We start from the raw sequence: 23,892 nt of genomic DNA on the forward strand, positions 1-23,892 counted from the left end.
GGGGGATGACCTCAAGGTCTCCGTGGGGACCAGGATCCGGCGGGGCTGAGGGTGAGGGAGGCTGGAAATTTTCCCACCCTGAGATTTTCCTGCGTCAACCCAGGAGGGCGCCCTAGATGCCGCCGGCCCTGCCCCCAACCTCCTTCCTCTCTGGACGCGGCTTCCCGGCTAAAGATGGATGGGGCGGGCGGGCCACGATGGAACTGCCAGGCCCGGGAAAGGACGGGCACGTTGGGATAGACACCGTGAGGGCCCCTGGCTCAGAGTGGCCAAGGGCCTGCCTCGGAGCCACACAGCCCAAGTCTCTGCACACAGGGTCGCCGGTGGCTCCGGCCCTGCGCGGCCGCCGCCCTGCCCGGGAGCCGGGGCCCCGCCGGCCTTGGGCGTGAGAGCAGCGCTTGGCCCGGGGCCCTGCCCGGCCCTTCCTCCCCCACACTCGGGACTCGGCCCTTCCTTGTGTTAAATAGAAACCTCTTTATTCTAAGTATCGAACATTCCTTAATACACTGGACTTGGGCCAGACCTTGAGGTGAGGGGAAAGGGGGGCGGCGCCGGGATGTTTCTGTAGAGCCTTCCAGAAGGCCACCTACCCCACCGGGCAGCGGCGGGAGGGGTGCTGGGAACCGGCTCCGTGGCCTTGGGAAGGTCCGTGCTCCCTCTGGCCTCCGTTTCCCTTCTGACGTTGGGGTAGGGTGAGAAAACCTCTCAGGGTCTTGCCCTCCCGGGGCTCTGCGTCGGGCCCGGCGGCGGGAGGCGGCCATGCTCGCGCGAGGAATGCTCGCCAGCAGCACATGGGGGCGCCCGAGTCGGGGCGGCGCGGGCCTCAGCGCTGGGCCCGGGGCAGCGCGGGGGACGCCGGCCGGGCCCGGGGCAGACAGGCCAGGTTGGGCCTGGCCAGCCGGGAGACGGGGAGGCGGCCCAGGAAGAGGGGGAGGCCGAGGCAGAAAGGCGGGCGGGGCACGGGGATGTCTGCGAAGAAGGCACGGTCCCGAGGGGGCGACAGGGCTCCCCCCTCAGAGAGCTCCAGGTCCCGCGCGATGGCCAGGATCTCCTGGCGGGCAGCCGCGTTCCGCAGGCCCCGGATGTCGAGGAGGGCCGCCACGTGCTTGCGCCTGGGGGGAGAGGAACAGAGAGGGGCGTGGGGGGTCTTTGGCTCCAGGGGTACCGCAGGCCTAGGAGTGGACCCCGCGTGGCCCCCACCGGCTCTGGAATCAGCTCCCTCGTCCCAGACCCTCACCTCATCCCAGCTCCCCTCCAAAACTTCACTCCCAGCCACTTCCAAATACCCCCCCACCTACAGTCCATTCCAGAATGTTCACCTCCAAACCCCGCCCTGAAATCTTCCTGTTCACCCCAAACCTCAGCTTGTGATGAAAATGAACCTTCAATCTTCACCCCCATCTTAGCTCAGATGACTCCGAAATTTCCATCCTGGTACCCTCGCCCAAAATGCAAATCAAGACTTCTCAATCTAGAACCCATTCTAGAACTTTCATCCCCACATTTGACCTTGGAATATTCACTTCACCCCCATCTCACTCCCAGAATCATGTTCCACCAAAATTCTACTCCAGGACTAAAACTCACCTTGGGGACCCTCACTCCAACCAGAAACTCCGTGCCCCAAACCAGCTCTATTCTGCAACCCCTGCTGCTAAACCCAACACATTAGGACCTTTCCCTTCACCCCCACCTCAGCTCCAGATCTCAGAGCCAAAACTCCACTCCAAACCAACACCCATGTTTCAACTCAAGATCCTGAACCTGACATTTCCTTTCAAGAACATTCGTTTCAAACAGAGCTCTGGGGTCTTTCCTGCCACCTTCAGCCCAGCCCAGTGTCTTCATCTTCCCATATGCCAGGTTTGGAATCCCCACAGCTCCAAAATAGTCATCCAAAACATGGCTCAAGAACCTTCCAGCTCAATCAAGCTCCAAAACAGGGCCTCCAAACTCAGCTTTGGAATCGCTTCTCCCAGCCCAGCTAGAGAACTCTTCAAACTTAGCTTCAGATTCAAGTTCTGATCCAAGATCCAAGATTCAAGTTCAGGCACTCCAACCCAGCAGGAATACTGGGACCCCTTGGGACGCCTTAGGACCCCAGGGCTCTGTGCCTTCCCGAGGACATGACCCCATTCCCCAGAACCAGAACTGACCATCCTGAATCAGTTCCAGAACCCTCACCCTCGATCCTGGAACATAAACCCACTCCTGCCTCAGTCCTTATTTCCCTAGGGTTTTGCATCTCTGAGTACAAAATCTCAGTCAGCCTGAAAAGCACTGCGGGACTAGTGGTGCTGCCACCAGTGCTGCCACCCAGCGCTCGCAGAGGGTGGGGTGCTGTGGTGTCGTGGTCTGGTGCACTGGCTTTGGAGCCAGTTTGCTGCCTGGGTTCAAGTCCCGGCTTTGCAGCTGGCTAGCTGTGATATTTGAGAGGAGATATTTAATTTCTGCATGCCTCTCATGAGTTACTTGCATATATTTTCTAAAATAATCTTAATTATACCTCTTATAGAGTGGACACGTCAGATGCTTATTTAGGTTTGAAATAACTCAAGGAGCAAGAACTGGTATGGTTAGTGCCGTGTATGACAAGGATGACGATGATGATGATGATGACGATGTAGTATTTCCCCAATAACCCCAAGAAGAGAGTATTATTATCCCCATGGAATGGATGAGGAAACTGAGGCTCAGAGAGGGCCACATGGAAAGGAAGTGGCCCACCAGGATTTGAATGGCGCCTGCGCCAGCTGCTGTCCCAGTGCGTGTGCGCCCGCGTGCCCATGCGTGTCCCCGTGTCCCCCGCGGCTCCCCTACCGGGCCGGCCCTTCCTGCCGGCGGGCGGGCGGCCCCGCGCCCCCCTGCCCTGGGCTTCCTGTGACGGCCTGTTTGTTTGCAAGCCCTGGTGGCGGCGGCGGCAGGAGAAGGAGGGAAATCGTATTAATAATGCCCTGGTTCCAGCAGGAAACGGCCGTCAGACACGCTCGCCACCTCCCTCCCTCGCCCAGGAGGCAGGAAACGCTGGGACCGCCGCCAAGGCCGCGGGGAGACCTCGGCCAGGCCGCGGCGGCGGGCGGCAGGCGGGGCCTCTCACCTGATGTCCGGGTAGTCGCGCACCAGCACCCCCACCTCCACCTGGATGCTGGGCGTGTCTTCCAGCTGCAGGACTTCGGCCAAATGGGGCACCACGGCGTCCAGCCACGAGGCCTGCGACTCCTGCGGGGGAGGGCTCGCGCTCACATCCCACGGCCCGATGTCCCCTCCAAGCCACACCCTCTCCCTACGCTGGCCTGCTCTTCCCCCTCCTGGCCTCAGTTTCCTCTTTTGTAAAAACCTCGCAGAAAACAGACCGTAGCCAGATTTTGAAAAAAAAAAAAATCCACAGTGTCATCTCCTCCCTGTTCTGCAGATAATCTGGGACTCAGGGACACCCCTCGAAACCGCTTCCAAGTTTGCAAAATGTTCCGATGGGGAGGAAATTGGATCAAGTGTACGAGGGAGCGCTCTGCATTCTTCCCTACATCCCCATGTGAATCTACAATTCTCTCAAAAATTTGTCCAAAATAAACATTCCAAGGACTCCACGCTAGAAACTTCTGGAAGAGCGTCTAAGCGAGGAGGCCCTTCCAGTCCTGCTCAATACAACTGAGTACAAATAAGATCTGGCGATTTTTAATTCTTGCGCTTGGAAATGTTAGACTTCCGAGTTTCTGTCGCATTTAGCTTAGCTTCCGTTTAAGCTGGTAGCAACAGTTAATGTTTAGGGACCGTCCTCAGCACTTAGGGATAACTGATCTGACCCCCGCAGCAGTGGAAGGGGACCCGTCCTCTCCCCCTTTTGCAGCCAAGGAAAGCGATCCGAGGCGAGCTGTCTGATTTTTAGGCGCAAAGGGTACGGGTCAGGGTGTTAACTGTTTCCAGGGACCGAAGCTGGGCGAGGCCCTGCCCCCGCCCCCACCCCGTCCCCGGCCTTTAGTCCTGGGGTTCTCGGGTCTCGGAGCGCCCGCCGGGCCCGCACTGACCAGCCGCCGGAACAGCCTCTGCAGCTGCGCCGCGTCCTCCCGGAGCCTCCCGGCCACGCGGCTGCGGGTCCGCGCCGAGCCGCAGCGCAGGCGCCCGCGGAGCAGGGGCCGCACGTACTCCACCAGCGCCCGCCGGTGCAGCTCGGCCACCAGCGCCTGCGGGCGGGCACGGGGTGGGTGGGGTGCGGGAGTGTGAGCCGCGTGCCAGACCGACCCCCACTCGGGGGCGCGGCCAACGGGAACCCCTCCCGCAGGGCACCCAGCTCCAGCCCCCACCCCCTCCCTGCCCGATCTTGCCTTCCCCGGCCCCTGATCAGCCCCTGGACACCCCCAGCGGCCCCCAAAGGGTGCCCCACCCCAGCCTCTCTCCATTCCCCAAGCTCCACTCTCAGAGGCGCCCACCCAGTCTGCACCCCGCCCCACGCCCCAGTCCCCGCAGGAACGCCTCCCGGACACCCCAGGCAGGGCGCCACCTCCTCCACCCCCCCAGAGGTGCTCCCCATCTAGAAGGGGGGTCGCCCCAAGCAGGAGCGTTCTTGCTCTCCCCACCCCCACCCCGGGCGTGCGCACCTGGTAAGGTTCGTCCTGCATCCGGCGCAGTGCCAGGGCCTGAGCGCCCAGCGTGCCCACGATGCCATCCAGGGCCTCCGGGCTGCTCAGCCACTTCCGGCGCATCAGCTTGTTGAAGTGTGGCTGATGGGACAGAGCAGGGGGTCGCCATTCTCCTCCCGCCCACCCTCCCCTGCACTTAGAAATAGGTTCCCAGAATTCTGCTCCGCGCTGAACCAGGGCTCCATGGTGCCAGGGACACATGAGGGATGACACAGCCCAGGCCGTGCCCTCCTGGAGCTCACAGTCCAGAGGGCGAGAGAGACCCGTCCCCAGGCAGTGATGACCCACAGCTGGCAGGGCTGGGACAGAGGAGCCTGGGGGTTTAGGTAGCTCAGAGGGGCTGCCTGACTCAGCAGAGAGTCAGGAGGGCTTCCTGGAGGAGGGGAGGCCCAGGTGATGATTGTCCTTAGCCAGGTAAGGAGTGGGGCAGTGTGTGTGGCTCAATGGGAGGGAAGAAGCAATGTGAAGAAGGCTGAGTTTAGATCAGAGGCCGGGCGCGGTGGCTCACGCCTGGCTCACGCCTGGCTCACGCCTGTAACCCTAACACTCTGGGAGGCTGAGGCAGGAGGATCATTTGAGGTCAGGAGTTCAAGACCTGAGCAAGAGCAAGACCCAGTCTCTACTAGAAAAAAGTTAGCAGGGCATGGTGGTGCATGCCTGTAGTCCCAGCTACTCGGGAGGCTGAGGCAGGAGGATCGCTTGAGCCCAGGAGATTGAGGTTGCTGTGAGCTAGGCACTCACTCTAGCCTGGGCAACAAAGCGAGACTCTGTCTCAAAAAAAAAAAAAAAGAAAAGAAAAGAAAAGAAAACGGGCGACCTGCATTCAAAAATTAACAACTTTAAGACATGTTTTTTAAATTCATTAACCAGTGGATAGCCCTTAAGCAAAGGAGGGCGGACTAATTCCACATTCCTCGTTCTGGATCTAGTTTGGGAAACACGTTCCCCGTGCATGCTCTTAGGAAGGAGCAGCGCCAGTGTCTCGCTTAATCGCACACTCCTTTGTGAAAGGTGGCTTCGCTCCCCACCCTTGAGAAGGCCAGGATGTGATGGAACTCGTGACCCTGTCTTGGTCCCCCTCTTTTCCCAGATGCACTACATTATGTGACTGTGACTTTCAAGGAAATTTGTCGGCCATTTGCTGATTTGGGGGGGAAATTAATTTCTAACTTCTTTTACTGATCAATAAAAAGCATTGCACTTTTGAAATACACCAAATGGTCCATTTGTTTATAATTAAAAAAAAAAAGTTTAGGCCAGGCGCGGTGGCTCACGCCTGTAATCCTAGCACTCTGGGAGGCCGAGGCTGGAGGATCACTCAAGGTCAGGAGTTTGAAACCAGCCTGAGCACTACTAAAAACAGAAAGAAATTAATTGGCCAACTAAAAATATATAGACAAATAAAAATTAGACGAGCATGGTGGCGCATGCCTGTAGTCCCAGCTACTGGGGAGGCTGAGGCAAGAGGATTGCTTGAGGTGTGAGCTAGGCTGATGCCATGGCACTCTAATCTTGGCAACAGAGTGACACTCTGTCTCAAAAAAAAAAAAAAATTTTTTTTTTTCTCTGTCCAAAAAAAGAAAAAAGAACTTTAAGACAGCAACAACCGAGCATGAAACCAAGCTGGGTTTCAGGGGACATGGGACATGGGGCTGCCCAGGTGGGCAGGGCTGGGCCCTGTGAGAAGCCCCAGCTCCTCCCCACCCCACCCCCCAAGGGCGCTAGAAGCCATGGTGGGATTTGAGCACGGGAGGGAGAGGGGTCAGGTTTACCAAGATGGATGGGCAGAGGCTGGAAGGAGGGGAAAGTGGGGGTGAGAGGGCGTAGGGAGGAGAAGCCAGGTGGGAAGATGGGTGAGAGGCCCCCGGCTGGGAGAGAAGGGAGGACCGGTGGGCAGTCGGTCTGTCCATGAGATGGAGGCTGGAGGGGGTGGGTGGGCACAGGGAATGTGAGGTGCCGGGATGTCCAGGCTTGGTGTCCCCAGGGGCCTAAAGCAGACCCCTATCCCTCTCGGCCCCAGCACCCAGTTCCTGCTCTCTCGTCCGGACACCAGCCCAGTTATCTGAACCTCCAAAAATGGGGCCCTGTGGCCTTCTGTTGAAAAGCGGGGCACAGGGAGTGCTTGGGCCGCGTTTGCTGTTGCTGCGAAGCTTGTGCATTTGTACAGACAGCCATGGCCGGTGCCTGCACGCTGGGCCCTGAGTTAAGCACTTTGTGGCCCAAATCCTATTGTTTCTTCAGAGCCATCTGAGAAGCCTGGAATTCCTGTGCCCATTTTCCAGATGTATAAACAGAGGCCCCAAGAGGACAAGAAAGCTGCCCAAGGTCCTCCTTACTTGGAAGTTGTGCAGCCAAGCCCAGAACAAAGGCTGCACCCTCTTCCCGGCATCCCCGAGTTCCCCCATTGACTCACTTTCTCTACATAATATTTATTCATTTAGTCACTCAAGAACCACTCTCTGAGCCCTTCCTGTGGGCCCAGCCCTGAGTAGATCACTAAGGACCCATTATGCCCAAAATGCCGAGGACATGGCAGAGAGTGAGACAAACAAATTCCATGCACAAGATAATCACAAACCAGTCAGGGGACTCTAAATACTGATCTGATATCTGATGATAGTAAGGAATTATTGTTCCACTTATTAGGTATGAAAACGACACTGATGTTATATTGTTTTTTGGTTTTTTTCTTTTTGAGACAGAGTCTCACTCTTGTTGCCCTGGCTACAGTGCCGTGGTGTTAGCCTAGCTCACAGCAACCTCAACTCCTGAGCTCAAGCGATCCTCCTGCCTCAGCCTCCTGAGTAGCTGGGACTACAGGCACATGCCACCATGCCCAGCTAATTTTTAATATATATATATATATATATTTTTTTTAAGCCAGTCAAATTTAGCAGTGGGGGGTTGAATACCAACTTTAGTGACACTAATGTTAATAATTTCTGATAACCCACTACCATCAGACCAGCCTCTATATATTTTCAGATGGCCGATTAATTTGTTTCTATTTTTAGTAGAGACGGGGGTCTCACTCTTGCTCAGGCTGGTTTCAAACTCCTGACCTTGAGCGATCCTCCCGCCTCAGCCTCCCAGAGTGCTAGGATTACAGGCGTGAGCCACTGCACCAGGCAAGGATGTAGGGGATCTTTAAAAGAATTCAGAGGTGGGGTTGGGGACAAAACAGGATTGGCCAGAGGTAACATTTGCTGGAGTTCAAGATGAGTCCAGAAGGGGTCACTCTGCCTACTTGTGGGGCTGTATGTTTAAAGTCTTCCATAATAAAACATTATTTTAGAAACATTCCAGTGAATTCCTGCCCTTGAGAAGCTACCATTCCAGTGGGAGGAGGCAGGTAAAACAAACAAACAGAAAAGCAAAGGACAGAGTGGGTGGCAGCCAGTGCTTTGGAGACAAATACAGCAGGGAGTCAGCAGGCGGGTCTCTGGGGCTTCACTGAGAAGGTGACATTTGAGTCAAGACTTGAAAAAGGTGGGAGAGGGAGCTATGTGGCTATCAGAGCGAGAGCATTCCAGGCGGAGGGAATGGCAGGTGCAAAGGCCCTGAGGCAGAATGTGCCTGTTGTGTTAAGGGACAGCAGGGGGAAAGTGTCAGGAGCTGAGGTCTGGGAGGGAGCGGGCAGCCCCTGCAGCCCCAGTGGGCTACAGTGAGGATTTGGGCTTTTGCTCTACGTGAGCTGGGGGCTATGGGAGGACTCTGAGCAGAGAAGGGACATGGGTTGAGCATGTATGACAACCGGGAACACATACCCGCCTCCGTCTCACTCTCAGTGCCCCTACTGCCCTGCCCTCCCCCCTTCTCTCACCCACCTTTGAACCTGGCCCCCTCAGGGTGTGTCCAGGGCCCCAGAGATGGGCATTTGGGGTCTAGGGTCTAGGAGAGCCTGAGCAAGGGGTCTGGGGGACCTTAGTGGGAAGGGGCTCCACCCAAACCCAAGCCCCCACCTGCTGGTGGCGCTGTTCCCCCCTTGGCCACATCCTCCGACCTCTTCCTTCCTGTACCCCCCTCTGACCTCCCAAACAGCCCTGGCATGGCCCTAACCCCCCACTCCTGCCTGCTTCCCAAAAACTGAGTCACGGGCTAAAGGAAACTGCGGGACGGGGAGGTGGGGGGGTGCTTCCCTGCCCTGGCGTGGGCCCCCCCCCCCCGTCCCCCCCCCCACTCACCTGCAGTTCCTGGAACAGCAGGTCAGCCAGAACACGATGGCAGAGCCGGGTCACGCGGTCCAGAGCGCTGGCTGAAGCTTCTCGAGCCGGCTCACTTTCAGGGGGCCCCACCCTGGCCAGCCGCTCGGCCAGAGCCCTTTGGGGATCAGTGGAACCGAAAGTCACGGCCCCCAACGTCTCAGGCCAACTGCCTAGACCTGTCTCCTCCACATCATGGGGTGGGCCCCATTTTGTCAGGCCCAGGGGATGGCCAGGGGCCCTGGGGTGGGCCTGGGGGCTGAGGAGTGTCAGGGGATGGGGGGATGCTGGGGTGAGGCTGGGGTATTTGGGGGAGCCGGGGGTGTCTGGGGAACTGGGGGTGTTGGGGGTTGGGAGATGTCTGGGGGGTGTAGGGCATACTGGGGGACGGAGGGGTCTCTCTGAGTCTCTGGGTCTCAGTTGCTCTCGGTGCTTTCTGGGCAGGAGTAGGGAGACCTCTGTTCTAGAAGTCTGTGGTTCCAAATGTCTACGATTCTGAAATTCTACCCTTCTCACTGTCTGTCCCTGTGGCAGACCATGTTCTTCCACCGCCGAAGGGCAAGTGACTTGTTCAGCAAGTGACTTGCTGCCCAAGTCACAGGCACTGGGCCTTGTGCCAGGGGACCCCTTCTAGCAAGACTCCTTAGAGGGTCCCATGGGAGATGACATGTGTACCAGGTTCCTCCCTGGAAAAGTGGAACCACCGCCCTTCCACGGGGGACCAGTTACATAAATGAGGGGACAGCCAGGCAGTGGGACATGGTTCAGACATGAATGCCTCACGCCCTAACAGGAGCCCTCCGAGCTGTTATGGGGGAAAGGGCAGAAGTGGGTACGATATTCTGCCCCTTGTAATTTTTTTTTAAAGGAAAGAAATAACATATACACGCATAGTTAAATATGGTTACTTGTATTTGTATAAAATGTGTATATGTGCTCATCTGCACATATACATTTATTTACACCTATTTATTGGCAAGCGTGTCCTGCAAGGACATGGAAGATTCTAGAAATACTGGCTGCCCCAGAGCGAGGGGAGGATATGGAAGGAATGAGACTTTTCACTGTATGCCCCTTTATATCTTTTGAATTTAGAGTTCTATAATTCTAACGCTGCGATTTTCCGATGACTCTGATTCCAATGCTTGGTGATGCTATGGTTGTTTCTGGAACTCCCAGATTTTATGGTTCTAAGGTTCCATGCACATGCCCTCCCCTGGGGGGGTGGTCAGTTCTGTGATCTCCACCCAGGGACCAGGCACCCCAGGCCAGCTGTCGCCTGGGACTGGCCCTGCCCCCCTCCCCCAACACGCTGTGGGTTCTCTCACCTCAGCGGGGGGCCACAGTTGACCAGGGCGATGGTCCTGCTGATATAGGTGTCAGGTGGCAGCTCCCGGACTCCTGGGTTCTCGTGGAATCGTTCCACGCGTTGCTGGAAGCTGGTGGCAGGAGAGGGGACACGCTGGGCTGGGTCCGGGCCCGTGCTGGGCACTGAATCTACAAAGCCACCACCCCTGCTGTGGCACCCTGCCCGCCCTGTCCTTATTGATCCCATTTCATCCCTCCTCTCTCTGTGGGATCCCAGCTCCTGACGCCGCCTGGCCCCCATACCTCTGCAGGAACTCCGCCAGCCCCCCCAGGCAGCAGTGGGCCATCCGCTCCCCAAACTCCTGGCTGATGCGGGGCGCCCGCTCCGTGTGCTCTTCCAGAAGCTTCGGGGCAGGGGGCAGGATGAGAAGAGGTGAAGGGGCCAGGTCCCACCTAGCCGATCTCCCTCCATCACCCGCATTGTCCCACCCATCCCCCACCCCCTCCCCACCGCCTACCTCGCACACGTCCTGGGCCAGGCTGCTGGGCTGCTCCTCCGTGCTCCCCCAGCGCTCCTCGTCCTCCTGCAGCACTCGAAGCAGGGCTGCCCGGGTCTGAGCCTGCAGCCGGGAGACAGGCAGCAGGGGCGGGGGCTGCCTTGATCTCTCTTTCTCTGCCACAAGCCCCTCGCCCTAAGCCCCAGCAGTCCTGGATTCCACCCTCTAGCTTGCCCGGGTGATGCTGGAGAGAGAGGCCGAACCAGGAAAGCTCCTCAGCCCTGCGGTCCGAGTCTATGGCTTAGAGCTGCATATTATATTACAGTCTGTGGTTCTAAGCTTCCTCCGCCTAATAGCCAAGGGGCTTAAGGGTCTATTTGTCGTCGTTTGATGGTTGAAAGCCTCTGCTCTCAGGTTCTGCCAAACAATTAGTTCGAGATTCTCAGATTCTGTGATTCAAGAATTCTGAAGGTCTGGGATCATGGATATTTACACATCTCCGATTCCCTGGTCGATGTGTTGTCTTTAAAGGATCTAGATATGCTCAGTTCTATGATGCTAGGGTTAGGGTCACAGGGATTCTGACTGCCGTGGCTGGGGGAACTGGCACTCGGACAGGAAACCACCACCGTGGCCAGGCAGGGTGTTCATGACTGGGGCCACTCTGCCCAGCGGTGCCCAGCAGACATAACCCTAGCCTGTTAACCCTTTACTGTCAGCCCTGCTTATGTGCAAAGCTGCTTCCATGCTGTACTTCCTCCAGTCCCTGGGCCCCTGAGTTGAGGTTCTGGGACTAAACTTTCTCTTGCCCTAAGATTTGAAGTGTCTGAATGTACTGATCCTTCACTGAGTGTCTCTACGCCTGGGGGCTGGTGCCTGAACAGAAACAAAATGATCAGCTTGGGTGCGAATGTCGATGGCTTGTGGACAGAACTCAGAGGTTCACACACGGAAACGGGAGATGGACATAGTGAAAGGGGGAGGGGAGAGGGCCCCCAAAGCCACCATGACTCCTCTCTCTCTGCAAAGCCCCTCCCACTCCCGAATTGCCAAGTTCCAGGTACCTTAACGTCTGTGACACATTCATCCTCCAAACCCCGCAGGGTGCCAGGGGACAGAAGGGGCCCCAGCTCCCCGTTCTCCAGGGCGACCATGTCCACCAGCCCTAGGACCTCTCTGGGGTTGGGGGGAGAGAGACAGGGAGGTCTGTGAGAGGTGGGGCCAGGCAATCAGACCTGTCCCCCACTCACTGTGTTTGTGACCCTGGGCCACTCCCTTCCTCTCTCTGAGCCAGCTCTGCTCATCCCTCAAAGGAAGTCTTTGGGACTGTGGCTCCCCCGGTTCCAGCTCTCTGAGTCAGCTCCCTGATGGATGGTGTCCGGGCAAGATTTGCAGGGTCAAGTTCGGGCTTGGTGATCTGACACGCAAGGCCTCACCCATGATCACCTTCAGCCAACAAAAGCTCCCTTCCTCCTCTGCTCCTGGCCTTGGCGGCCTCCCCATCCAGCCTCCATTCCCATCTTTCTACTCCCCTGCATGCCTCAAACTATGCATCCCTCCCACCCCATGCCCTGCCACCCCTATGCACACCAGGCTCATGGCTTCCTCTCCATCAGAAACGCCATCTCCCTACAGATTGGACCTAACCCATGTCCCACCACTCCAGGAAGCTTCCAGACTCCCTATCCTGCCTCCATCTCTCACGGGTGGCATGTCACATGTATTCCCAAATGACATCATGTGGTTGATGTTGGTAGCTGTTGCCTTCCCATTCTTCTGATTTTGTTGGATAACCACCCACCCCTTTCACGTGTGGTTTGGGTATGGCTAAGTCCCTCTTCCCTGCAGTGGACAGGAGACCCAGTTGTAGCTAATCAAAACATTTCATCCTCCAGCCACAAGAATGGGTATGTTTTAGGAGTCAAAGTCTCAGTCGTAAGATTCTAGGACTTGGGGGGTGGGGGTCAAGGGTATGGAGGTTCTGGATGTTACAATTATAGAATCGAAGGGGCCAACAGCACTCAAGTCCTCAAACTGGAAGGATAAACAGTGTCAGGGATCTAAGATCCAAACGGGGATGAGGCTAAGGTTTAGGATTGGAAAGCTCATTGGTGCTAAGGTTCTAAAGTCGACAGAGTCATAAATCTAAAGTTTTAAGATTGGGAGAGTCAGTGGCCTGGGATCTAGAGAGAAGCCAGTGTAAGACTTCTAGAATCCTAAGGGTCCAGTGTGCTAACGTTAAGGGTGGGTGGGGCTAAGGTTCTAGACAGGAATGGCCAACAGTGCTGGAACTCTGGGACTGGAAGGGCGGACAGCTGCGATTCTAGCAGTGCGAGTGGCAGCGACAGGGGCAGGTCCACAGCTGAGCTCCTGGGACTGAAATGGTCAGTGGTGCTGAGACGTTGGAACTGGAAGAATCGATGGTGCCAATAGGTTCTGGGTCTGAAAGGGTGGGAAGTCCTAAGATTTTTAAGGCCGGAAGGGTCAATGTCACTAAGACTCTAGGAGTGTGACTATAGATGACATGAAGGTTCTAAGTCCAAAAGGCTTAATAGTGGAAGGGTGGACAGTGCTGTGATCCGGGTGTTAAGTGTCCGCGGTGCTGTGATCCCGGGTGTTAAGTGTCCGCGGTGCTGTGATCCCGGGTGTTAAGTGTCCGCGGTGCTGTGATCCCGGGTGTTAAGTGTCCGCGGTGCTGTGATCCCGGGTGTTAAGTGTCCGCGGTGCTGTGATCCCGGGTGTTAAGTGTCCGCGGTGCTGTGATCCCGGGTGTTAAGTGTCCGCGGTGCTGTGATCCCGGGTGTTAAGTGTTCGCGGTGCTGTGATCCCGGGTGTTAAGTGTTCGCGGTGCTGTGATCCCGGGTGTTAAGTGTTCGCGGTGCTGTGATCCCGGGTGTTAAGTGTTCGCGGTGCTGTGATCCCGGGTGTTAAGTGTTCGCGGTGCTGTGATCCCGGGTGTTAAGTGTTCGCGGTGCTGTGATCCGGGGTGTTAAGTGTCCGCGGTGCTGTGATCCCGGGTGTTAAGTGTCCGCGGTGCTGTGATCCCGGGTGTTAAGTGTCCGCGGTGCTGTGATCCCGGGTGTTAAGTGTCCGCGGTGCTGTGATCCCGGGTGTTAAGTGTCCGCGGTGCTGTGATCCCGGGTGTTAAGTGTCCGCGGTGCTGTGATCCCGGGTGTTAAGTGTCCGCGGTGCTGTGATCCCGGGTGTTAAGTGTCCGCGGTGCTGTGATCCCGGGTGTTAAGTGTTCGCGGTGCTGTGATCCCGGGTGTTAAGTGTTCGCGGTGCTGTGATCCCGGGTGTTAAGTGTTCGCGGTGCTGTGATCCCGGGTGTTAAGTGTTCGCGGTGCTGTGATCCTGGGTGTTAAGTGTTCGCAGTGCTGAGGTTCTTGGCCAGGACACTGCCGAGGTTCTAGGACTGGAAGGGCCGCGGTGGTAAGGTGCCGAGGCGGCAGGAGTGGACAGACTGAGAGTCTAAGATTGCAAATGTCGCCAGTGCTGAGGACTGGAAGGGGCAATGGTGTTGGGGTTAGAGGATGGAAGGGTCAGCTGTTCCAAGTCTCTGGGATCACTAGAGGCCAGTGCTGGGCGTGGGGCTGGGGTTCTAGGCGACTTTGGGCAGCCCGAGGCGGTCCCGCTCACCTGGGGTACACCTGGTTGTGCCAGTGCAGCAGCGCGTAGCGGTCGGCCAGCGGCAGCCTGCGGCGGGCGGAGGTCCCCAGCCACTCGGCCAGCGCGCTGTGGTAGCCGCGCAGGTAGACGCCGAAGGCGCCCAGGCCGGCGGGGTAGGCGGGCGCCAGGCGGCCCCGCACCACCGCCATGTCCTCCAGCAGCCGCGCCCGCAGCGCCTCCAGCTGCCCCGCCAGGCCCCCGGGCGCCCCGGGTGCCGCCGCCTCCAGGCGCTCCCGCGCCGCGCGTGCCACCGCCTCTGCCCAGCGGGCGCGCAGCTTGCGGGCGGCCCCGGGCCCCCGGCGCCCGTCGGCCGCCTCCTCCTGCACCAGCACCTGGCCCAGCTGCGCCACGGCGCCCGCCCCGGCGCCCGCGCCCGGCCCGGGGCCCGCCAGCGTCTCGCGCACCAGCGCCCACAGCTCGCGCTGCAGCGCCTCGTACAGCAGCGCCACGTCCCGCGCCCGCCGGCCCCCGCCGCCGCCCTCGGCCTTGGGGGGGCCCGGGGCGCCCCCCGACGACGCCAGCTCCTCGGCCTCCAGCTCCAGGATGTGCTCGTCGGCCCGGGCCAGCTCGCGCTGCTGGATCAGGCTCAGGATCTCCAGCACTGCGGGGGCAAGGCGGGGTCAGCGCCCGACCGCGCCAGGAGGGGCAGGAGGGCTGGGGTGTGGGCGCTGAGAGGGGCCAGGGATGGGTCCCGAGACGGGAGGGACACGGGTGTCAGGGGAGGGGAGTAGGGAGGGCGGGGCGAGGAGGGTGGGGGAGAGGTGGGCGCCAGGCGAGGAAGAGGAGGTCCACGGAAGAGGGGTGCAGTGAGTGGGGGGGAGGGGAGAGTAGAGTGGGGGAGAGAAGATGGGGGTGAGGGAGCGGGCCAGGCCTGGGGGCGGGGACAGCAGCAGGTTGGGAAAGAAAGAGGATCTCTGGAGGTGGGGGGGGTCTGGATATGGGGTGGGGGGCAAAAGACTAGAAGGCGCATGCGCAGAGTTGGGGCCGGGGTCTGTAAGCGAGGGAGACGAATCGGGAAGTGAGGGGCTGGGGTGGGATTGCGGAAGAGGGAAAGAGTTAGGGGCCGGAGTGAGGGGTCAGGGCAGTGGGTTAGGGAGGGGAGAGGGGTCAGGGTGGGAGAAGTTCGTGGGGCTGGAGGAAGGGACCAGAGGAAGTGGGAGGGGTAAGAAATGGAGGAGGAGGGGGGAGGACACCAGAGGCTGGTGCGGGGACGGGGCTGGAGACCGCGGGATAACGGGCTTGCAGATGGGGAGAGGGGATGCGACTAGAGATGGGGTCTTTTGGGGACTGGACGGCCGTGGGGGTATCCGGCGCTCTGGCAAGTTCAGACCATCCCGACAGAGGGGAGCCGCGGTTGGAAGGCCTCCGGGTGGCAGCGGGAGGGTCCCGGCGGCCCAGGGTTACCCTCGACACCTCCACTCCCCCCTCCGCTTCCTCCCTGGCAGAGAAACTATTTCCTGGCCAGCTATTTCTGCCCATCCGTTTCCAGAAGGCGGGGCTCCAGGCACCCCCTCCGCACCCCCCTGCAGTGCCCTCCCAGTCCCCCGGAGCTGGGGCTGAAGCGGCCTCCAGCCAGAGGTGGAAAGATCCGGACAGAAAGGGCTCTGGGGGGGACATGGCCCGAGGGGGCCAAAGCCTGGCTCTGGGAGTGGAGAGGAAGACGGGAGGGGGCGTGGGGAGGGAGGCAGTTAGGATGGGGTCGGGACAGGTTTGGGGATGGCACCAGGGATGAGGATGGCGTGCTGGTGGGGTCGGGATGAGGGAGTTGAGGATGAGGATGAGGTTGGTGCCAGCTCTGCAGGGGGAGTGGGCAAGGGACTGAGAATGACAGCCAGACTCAGGGTAGAGGTGCGGTGGGAGGTGTGGGGGGAGATGAGTTTAGAAGGAAGTTGAGGATGGGAGGAAGGGGGAGACTGAGTCTGAAAATGAAGTCAGGCCGGCAGGGAGTTGGGACAGGGTAGGAGTGTGGGTGGAGGGGAAGGTGCAGGCTGGGGGTGGGTTTGATGATGGAGAGGAGGTTGAGTTTGGGGCTGGGGGTGGAGTTTGGGGCTGGGACAGGACTGGGAATGGGACTGAATAAGGGGGCTGGGGAGGGACATGGGGCTGGGGGGTGGCTGCCGACAGGGGCTGGGCTGGGCTTAGGAGTGAGACGGAAGAGGGGAAAGGGCTGAAACATGTTGGAACATGGGATGGAACTAGGGACACGGGATGGGAGGAATGGGACGAGAAATGGGACCAGACCAGGGTGTTGGGCATCAATCAGGTGTCAGGCGTGGAGAAGAGGCTAAAGATGGTGCTTGGAGGAAGCTATGGGTTGGGGACAAGCACAGGGACATGTGTCAAGACAGAGGTTGCTGACAGGATTGGAATAATTTGGAACAGAAAAGGCATCAGCGGGACAGTGGGGGAGGGGAGGGGATGGGTGGAGTTGTGGGTTGAATCGTGTCCCTCTAAAAGCAGTATGTGAGTCCTAACCCCAGTACCCCAGAAGGTGACATTTGGAAATAGGGTCTTCACAGAGGTGGTCAGGTTACGATGAAGTCTTTAGGGTGGGCCCTAGTGCAATGTGACCAATGTCCTTAGGGAAGGGAAACGGGGATACAGAGACAGACAGTCACACACACAGAGAATGACGAGGACCACCCAGATCATGGTACTTTGTCATGGCAGCCCTGGGAACGGAAGGAAGTCGAGTGGTGACAGATTGGGGAAATGCAGGTAGGGGTGAGGCGGAGGCTGGGCCTGGGGCTGAATTTGAAGATAGCGATTTGGATGTGAATTGAGATAGGGATGAAGTCGAAGGTGGAGGTTGGGATCAGGCTGGAGTTAGGGTTGAGGTTCAGCGTGAGACAGAAAGGGAAAAGAGATTGGGGGTGGGCGAGGAGGGGCGGAGACCAGAGGTTGGGGGGCCATCCAGTTGAAAGTGGATGAGGTTGAGTTCAATGTTGGGGGCACAGGGGGTTGACAATGGGGGTAGGGCGGGGATCGGAGGAGATGGGACCAAAGCTGGAGTGGCAGGTGAGGTTGGAGATGGCAGGTGGGGGAAGCTGGATTGGGGGAGGGGTGGGAGGCTGGGATGGGCTGAAGTATAAGACCAGGGCGACCAGGCTGGGGATGGAAACAGACACCATGATTCTCCCAGGTCCAGGTCAGGGTCCCGACTCACCTGACAACGGCTCCTTCATCTTTGGGGGCTCCGGGACCTTGGGTGGGGGTTCAGGAGCTGCCTCACCGGCAGGCACCACTCTCTCCGCCAGGGACGTGCGCCGGGGCTTGGGCCCGCGCCCCAGCCTCAGGAAGGCCAGTCTCCTGGCTGCCTCCCCAACGGTCTCCTCGTCGCCCTGGGTCCGGGTCCCCTGAAGCCGGGCCAGGAGGCCAAAGTCTGCTGAGCTCCTGCGTATCCCCGGCGGCAGCACGCGGCCCAGGAAGGAGCGGGGCTGCCCATCCCCGGGGCTGCCTGCCCGCCTGCCCGGGGCCCAGCCCAGCCGGAAGGGGGCCAGGCCCGCCAGCTTCTCCAGGGTGGCGCGGCGACGGCAGGATGTCCCGTTGGGCAGGGTCCCCAGCTCCCCAGCCTCTTCTTCTTCAAGCCCTGGAACTTCTTCGAAGGGGTTCCGAGAGGACCTCAGGGGCAGGGTCCCCGCCCGGGGCACCTTGGGGTCTGCCACCCCTAGACTCTTCAGGATGGGCATTTTCACAGGTGGGGACCTGGAGGAGAAATGAAGACCATCGACGGTGTTGGTGACAGTGCTCTGCGTGTGAGCACTTGAGGAGGTGTGTGCATCAGGCACAGTCTGAGCACTTAGTGATTCCTTGAATCTGCACAATCCTGTGAGATGGTGACTGTTACTATCCCCATTTTGCGGATGAGAAAATCGAGGCTCAGATGTGCAAAGGCACTTGCCTAAGTTCCCACAGGAATTCAGGGACAGAGTCGGGATTTGCACCCAATGTCTCTATTTGCAAAGCTCAGTTTCTCTCCCGTGAGCACCAATGTTGAGACCCTTTCCCTGCCCCCCTCCTGCCCTGACCCCTCCAGTACTCGGGATCTTAGTCCATCCTCTGGTCTTCCTTCCAGAGCCAGGAAGGCTGTCTCCCAAGGTGGCACAGCCTCCAAGGGTAGAGGCTGCACAAGGACCCCCCATCTTCCTAGACATCTGGGCCAGACTCCCCGGCACCTGCCTCAACCCTGTATCCCCTCCTGTCCCCTGTCTGGTTAGGACCCCTGTCATTTCTGCCTCGTTTGTTCATTCCTCCAGCAAAAACTTACCAGGAGACAGCTAGAATAGGCAAATCCTTAGGGACAGGGAGGAGAGTCGTGGTGCCTAGGGCAGCGAGTGGCTGCTAATGGGGACGGGGTTTCCTTCTGAAATGACAAAGATGTTCTGGAACCAGACAGAGGTAATGGCTGCACAATGTTGTGAGTGTACTAAATGCCACTGAACTGTACACTTTAAAATGGTTTAAAAGGGCTGTGGGCAGTGGCTCCTGCCTGTAATCCTAGCACTTTGGGAGGCTGAGGTGGGAGGATCACTTCGGGCAAGGAGTTCAAGACCAGCTTGAGCAACATAGCAAGAACCCATCTCTACAAGAAATAGAAAAATTAGGCCGCGCGCGGTGGCTCACGCCTGTGATCCTAGCTCTCTGGAAAGCTGAGGCAGGAAGATCGTTTGAGCTCAGGAGTTTGAGACCAGCCTGAGCAAGAGCGAGACCCCCGTTTCTACTAAAAATAGGAAGAAATTAGCTGGACAACTAAAACATATTTATATATTGGCCAGGCATGGTGGCACACACCTGTAGTCCCAGCTACTTGGGAGGCTGAGGCAGGAGGACCGCTTAAGTCCAGGAGTTTGAGGTCACAGTGAGCTATGGTTGTGTCACTCACTGCACTCCAGCCTGGGCAACAGAGTGAGACCTTGCCTCAAAAAAATAAATAGATAAAATGGTTTAAAAGAGTGAATTTTATGTTATGTATATTTTACCACAATTTAAACAAAAAAAATGTACTTAGGTATTTATTTGCCATGGGCCACAGCCCTGTGCAGGCACTAGGGACATGGCAGTGGCCAAAGCAGACCCGGTTCCTGCCCTGGCAGGGCTCACGGCTTCCTGAGTCCGGCCCGTCCCATCTCCTAAGTCCCTCTCTCCCGTCCATGGTCCCTCCTCTCACTCCCTTCCCACTGTCCCAGCCTCCTCCCTGGTCTCCAGCCTCTAGTCTTGGCACCTCCAGTCCACCTTTGAGGACCTTAATAAGTGGCAAACCTGCCCTTCCCCTTCTCCTAACCCTTCCATGGCTCCCCAGTGCCCGTGCACTAGCGGAGCCCCATTCATGCTTCAGCACTCATTCTCAATGCCCCCTCCTCCAGGAAGCCCTCCTTGACCCCGCCGGCTCCCCCAGCCCATGGGCTTTCTCATCCCACCCCTGCTTGTTCCAGGTCATCACTATCTGGGGACAGGGCTGTGTCCCCCGCTGCACTGTGAGCCCCAGGAGGGTGGGGCTGGGGACATCTCAGTCACCGCAGTGTATGTTCCCAGCTCCCAGCACAGGACAGGCACTCGGGGAATGGGTGCTACACAGGAAGCGAAGGAAGGAAGGAGGCAAGACAGTTCGTTCCTTGAGTGGGAAGGAGGCACGGTGAGTGGACCTGGGAGAGGTCAGGAGGGAGTTGGCCACACAGGGCCTTGAATGCCGTGACAAAGGATTTCATCTTCCCCATGGGCCCTGGGGAGCCCTGGAAGGGCGATTTTTAAAATGATGAAATAATCCAAACATTCAGAAAAGTACTGAAAACAAACTTAATATACACCCCTGTGCTTGCAATCTTAGCTACATCAAATGCTGTATTTGCTTCAATTTTTTTGTTGTTGTTGTTTGAGACAGACTCTCACTCTGTTGTCCCGGCTAGAGTGCCGTGGCGTCAGCCTAGCTCACAGCAACCTCAAACTCCTGGGCTCAAGCGATCCTGCCTGCCTCAGCCTCCCGAGTAGCTGGGACTACAGGCATGCGCCACCATGCCCGGCTCATTTTTTTTTTCTATTTTTAGTTGTTTGGCTAATTTCTTTCTATTTATAGTAGAGACGGGGTCTCGCTCTTGCTCAGGCTGGTTTCAAACTCCTGACCTTGAGTGATCCACCTGTCTCAGCTTCCCAGAGTGCTAGGATTACAGGCTTGAGCCACCGTGCCCAGCCTTGGTTTGGGTTTTTTAAAAGAAAAGTGCATTGCAGCCTCCTGCCGTCTCCTACCCCCACACTCGCTCTGGCCTTCTCGCAGGGAAACCAGCATTCGGAATGTCCTGTCCGTCTGTCCAAGCAGATCTTTTTCCCGTGCTGCATAGACTTGTATCCAGACGTATTGTTTTACATGGTTTCCAACTCTCTATAAATGGTGTCATACGATTTGGGTCCTGCAACGTGCTTTTATAAATTGTTTTGCTTACATCGTGACCTTACAACATGAGCTTGATCCGTGTCTAGCCATATGGCTCTAGTTCATTTATTTTAAGTGCTACATAATATTCCACTGTATGATTAGGACAAAATCGTGCAAATAAAATGCCAGATGTTTACTCTGAGCCTCCTATCTCCCTCCAGCCTCCATGGGCCTCTACCTCCAGGGAGGCAGCCACCTTGGCAACCCCTAGCCTGCATCTACGTGCGATCAACACCCCCCCCCATGCACGCACACTGTCCCCACACTCATTCCTCTGACTTTCATCTTCCAAACTGGCCTCCACGTGCCTCTTCCCAGAATGGCTTCATCATCACCCCCAAAACTGTCTCCGCCTCCACCCCAAAATTGCAGCTTCCGATTTCTCTCCAACTGAAGTCAACGTGGTCCAAACTAGGTCTGAGAGTGTCCCACCTGGCTCCAACATTCCCCCTGCCCGCCACTACTACTAAATTGGATTCAGTACCCTCAAACTATTTCCAACACCCCCAAACATTTGGCTGCAACATTTTCCCAAAAGTGGCCCCGACGTCTTTCCTCTTCCTGGCTCCAACACCCCCTCTGCAAGCTGGCTGTGACATCCTGCCCCTCCAGCCCCTGGTGCCCGGCCCCTGACTCACTTCCGAGGCATCCCTCAAGCCCCTAGCCTCCCGCCCGCCCCGCAGGATGTCTTGGCCACCAGAGCTTCCCTCCTCCGGCCCCTCCTCCTCTTCCTCGCTGCCAGCCTTTTCCCTCTGCGCAGAAGCCCTGACCTCTGTTTGCAGAATCTGTCACCTCCAGTCCCCAGCATGTGCATTAGAGAACCATCCTGACACACTGTGTGTCCCCAAGCCCAGCCCCAACTGATACAAGCCCGGTGGAGTCCTCGGCCCCAGACCCCGACCTGTCATCGTCCTAGCCCGGTGCAAGCCCGTCCACATCTCCGGTTCCAACCTGGCCCCTGTCTTCCCACTGGGTCTCCAACCCAGCTCTTGCCACCATCTCCGGTGGCCAAAACCCCATCTCTTGGGATGGATCGGAGTGAGCACCCAGTGGGCTCGGTCTTTCCACCGGGACTCAGAGGGCATCGGACCCAGTGTCGTCTCATCTCTCTTCCCCCTTGGTGGTTCCGAGCTCTCCAAGGCGCCCTCAAAGCCTCTCTGGGCCCCAGAGTCCCCAAGAGCTGCCCTGCACTGTCCCCCTGCTCCATCTCCCCTCTGCCCTCTCACCGGCACCCCCCCTGGGGTCAGACCCCCAATTCTCTCTTTGCTCCCAGCCTCTCCTGGGTTCAAGACCCGGGTTCTCCTGAACTCCAGGCCAGTCCGACTCTGGGCAGTGGCTCTTCCCCAAAGGCACTCGGGGGTGTGAATGTTCCCCCTGCCCCCAGCACACTCACCTCTGTCCTTCGTGCCTGTCCCTCTGGCCCTGCTGCTGTCCCGTCTCCAGGCTACTTCTGCCAGGACTGCGGAGAGCTTGGATCTGAAGGTGGGGGGGCTCGGAGGAGGACAATTTCCTGTCAGGAAACCCCTCCCTCTCTGGGGCCAGGGGCGGGAAGGACTCATTATCTGTCTGCCCTTTCTGGCCAGGCTGCGGTTGGGCTGGGGAGCCCACAGCCCGCCCCCCACCTCGGGCTCTTCACGCCTCCCATTGTGACAACACCATCCTGGGCACCCCGGGAGGCTCCCTGTGCTGGACTGGAACCCAAAGCTGCTTTCCAGCCTGCAAGCCCTGAGGCCTTTGGAGCGAGGAGGGTGGGAGGGCGTCCCTGCTATGGGGCGAAGACCTCAAAGAAAGTTCTGGGCCCAAAGCCTGGGCTTGGGCCAGACGGGGGTGGCACCGGAACAGCTCTGGAATTCTAGTTCTCTTTGCCTCAAAGCTTCCACCCCAGGTCTCTGCATGGTCCCCTCCTGATGTCTCAGCTCTGTCGCCCCTTCCTTGGCTCCCCTGGGTCCCCTGTCTCCCAGGATGTCACTCTGATATGCCAGTCCCTATGTAGCACCTTCCACAGTCTGAAGTTATCAGAGGCATCTGGCTTCCTTGCAGATTCTGGGACTGTGTCCCTCCACTGGAATGTAAATTCAGCAAGGGGACTTTGGGTCCCATCCCTGGCTGCCTGCCTGGTCCACAGCAAGCGCACAGTGGAGATTTGTGAAAGGACTGCATCAGTGGGGACAGAGTGGTGGCGCTGGGGACAGGAGGCGAGTCTGGGGTGGCTTCTGCTACAGTGACAGTCCACATGGCAGGTGTAGTTGGGGCTGGGGTTGGGTCAGGCCTTGTGTGCGGTTGGATTTGGGAGTTTGCATGACTTTTAAGGGCCGGGTTTGGGGGTTTAGGAGGGATCACCAGCCTTGGCAAAGTCGGGGCTGGGGTCTGCATTAGGGTCGCAGCAGACCCCAATCCCAGCAGATGGAGAAGTGACCCAGTTTTAAGATTCAAAGAGCTTGGCCTGGTGCGGTGGCTCATGCCTGTAATCCTAGCACTCTGGGAAGCTGAGACAGGCAGATCGCTCAAGGTCAGGAGTTGGAAACCAGCCTGAGCAAGAGCGAGACCCCGTCTCCACTAAAAATAGAAAGAAGTTCATTGGCCAACTAAAAATATACAGAAAAAATTAGCAAGGCATGGTGGCGCATGCCTGTAGTCCCAGCTACTCGGGAGGCTGAGGCAGGAGGATTGCTTGAGCCCAGGAATTTGAGGTTGCTGTGAAATAGGCACTCTAACCTGGGCAACAGAGTGAGACTCTGTCTCAAAAAACAAACAAACAAACAAAAAAGATTCAAAGGGCTGAAGGCCTCAGTTCAAGACTGAATTCTCCAGTTTAGTTTAATTTTATTAAGATGTAATTCACATGCCATGAAATTCACTCTTTTAAAAGGTACAGTCCTGTGGGTTTTAGTATATTCACAAGGTTGTGATGAGCATCACCGCTACCTAATCCTGGAACATTTTCATCACCCCAAAAAGAAACCCCCATACCATTGGCAGTCGCTCCCCATTACTCCCCACCTCCCCCCCCCCCAGGCCCTGGCAACCACTGGTCCCCTTCCTGTCCCTGTGGACCTGCCTGTTCTAGACGTTTTATGTAAATGGGATCGTACACTCTGTGGCCTTTTGTGAGTGGCTCCTATCACTTATAGCACAATGTTTTCAAGGTTCAT

The 23,892-nt window shown here is 57.8% G+C and overlaps 1 protein-coding gene across 1 annotated transcript; it reads right to left on the reverse strand.

The window, feature by feature from the left end:
- Nucleotides 1–454: 454 nt before the first annotated feature.
- Nucleotides 455–22,195, reverse strand: EXOC3L2 (exocyst complex component 3 like 2). The gene is made up of 13 exons (XM_012761410.3): nucleotides 22,134–22,195; nucleotides 18,581–18,676; nucleotides 17,480–18,018; nucleotides 14,284–14,914; nucleotides 11,709–11,820; nucleotides 10,666–10,767; nucleotides 10,451–10,551; nucleotides 10,168–10,278; nucleotides 8,822–8,957; nucleotides 4,596–4,718; nucleotides 4,026–4,181; nucleotides 3,098–3,219; nucleotides 455–1,112 (listed from the first exon to the last, which is right to left on the reverse strand). The coding sequence occupies exons 3-13, from the start codon at nucleotides 18,000–18,002 to the stop codon at nucleotides 824–826; spliced, it is 2,406 nt and encodes an 801-aa protein (XP_012616864.2). The 5' UTR covers nucleotides 18,003–18,018; nucleotides 18,581–18,676; nucleotides 22,134–22,195; the 3' UTR covers nucleotides 455–823.
- Nucleotides 22,196–23,892: the final 1,697 nt, after the last annotated feature.

Source organism: Microcebus murinus, chromosome 16 (assembly GCF_040939455.1).
Source record: "Microcebus murinus isolate Inina chromosome 16, M.murinus_Inina_mat1.0, whole genome shotgun sequence".
Taxonomy (NCBI): domain Eukaryota; kingdom Metazoa; phylum Chordata; class Mammalia; order Primates; family Cheirogaleidae; genus Microcebus; species Microcebus murinus.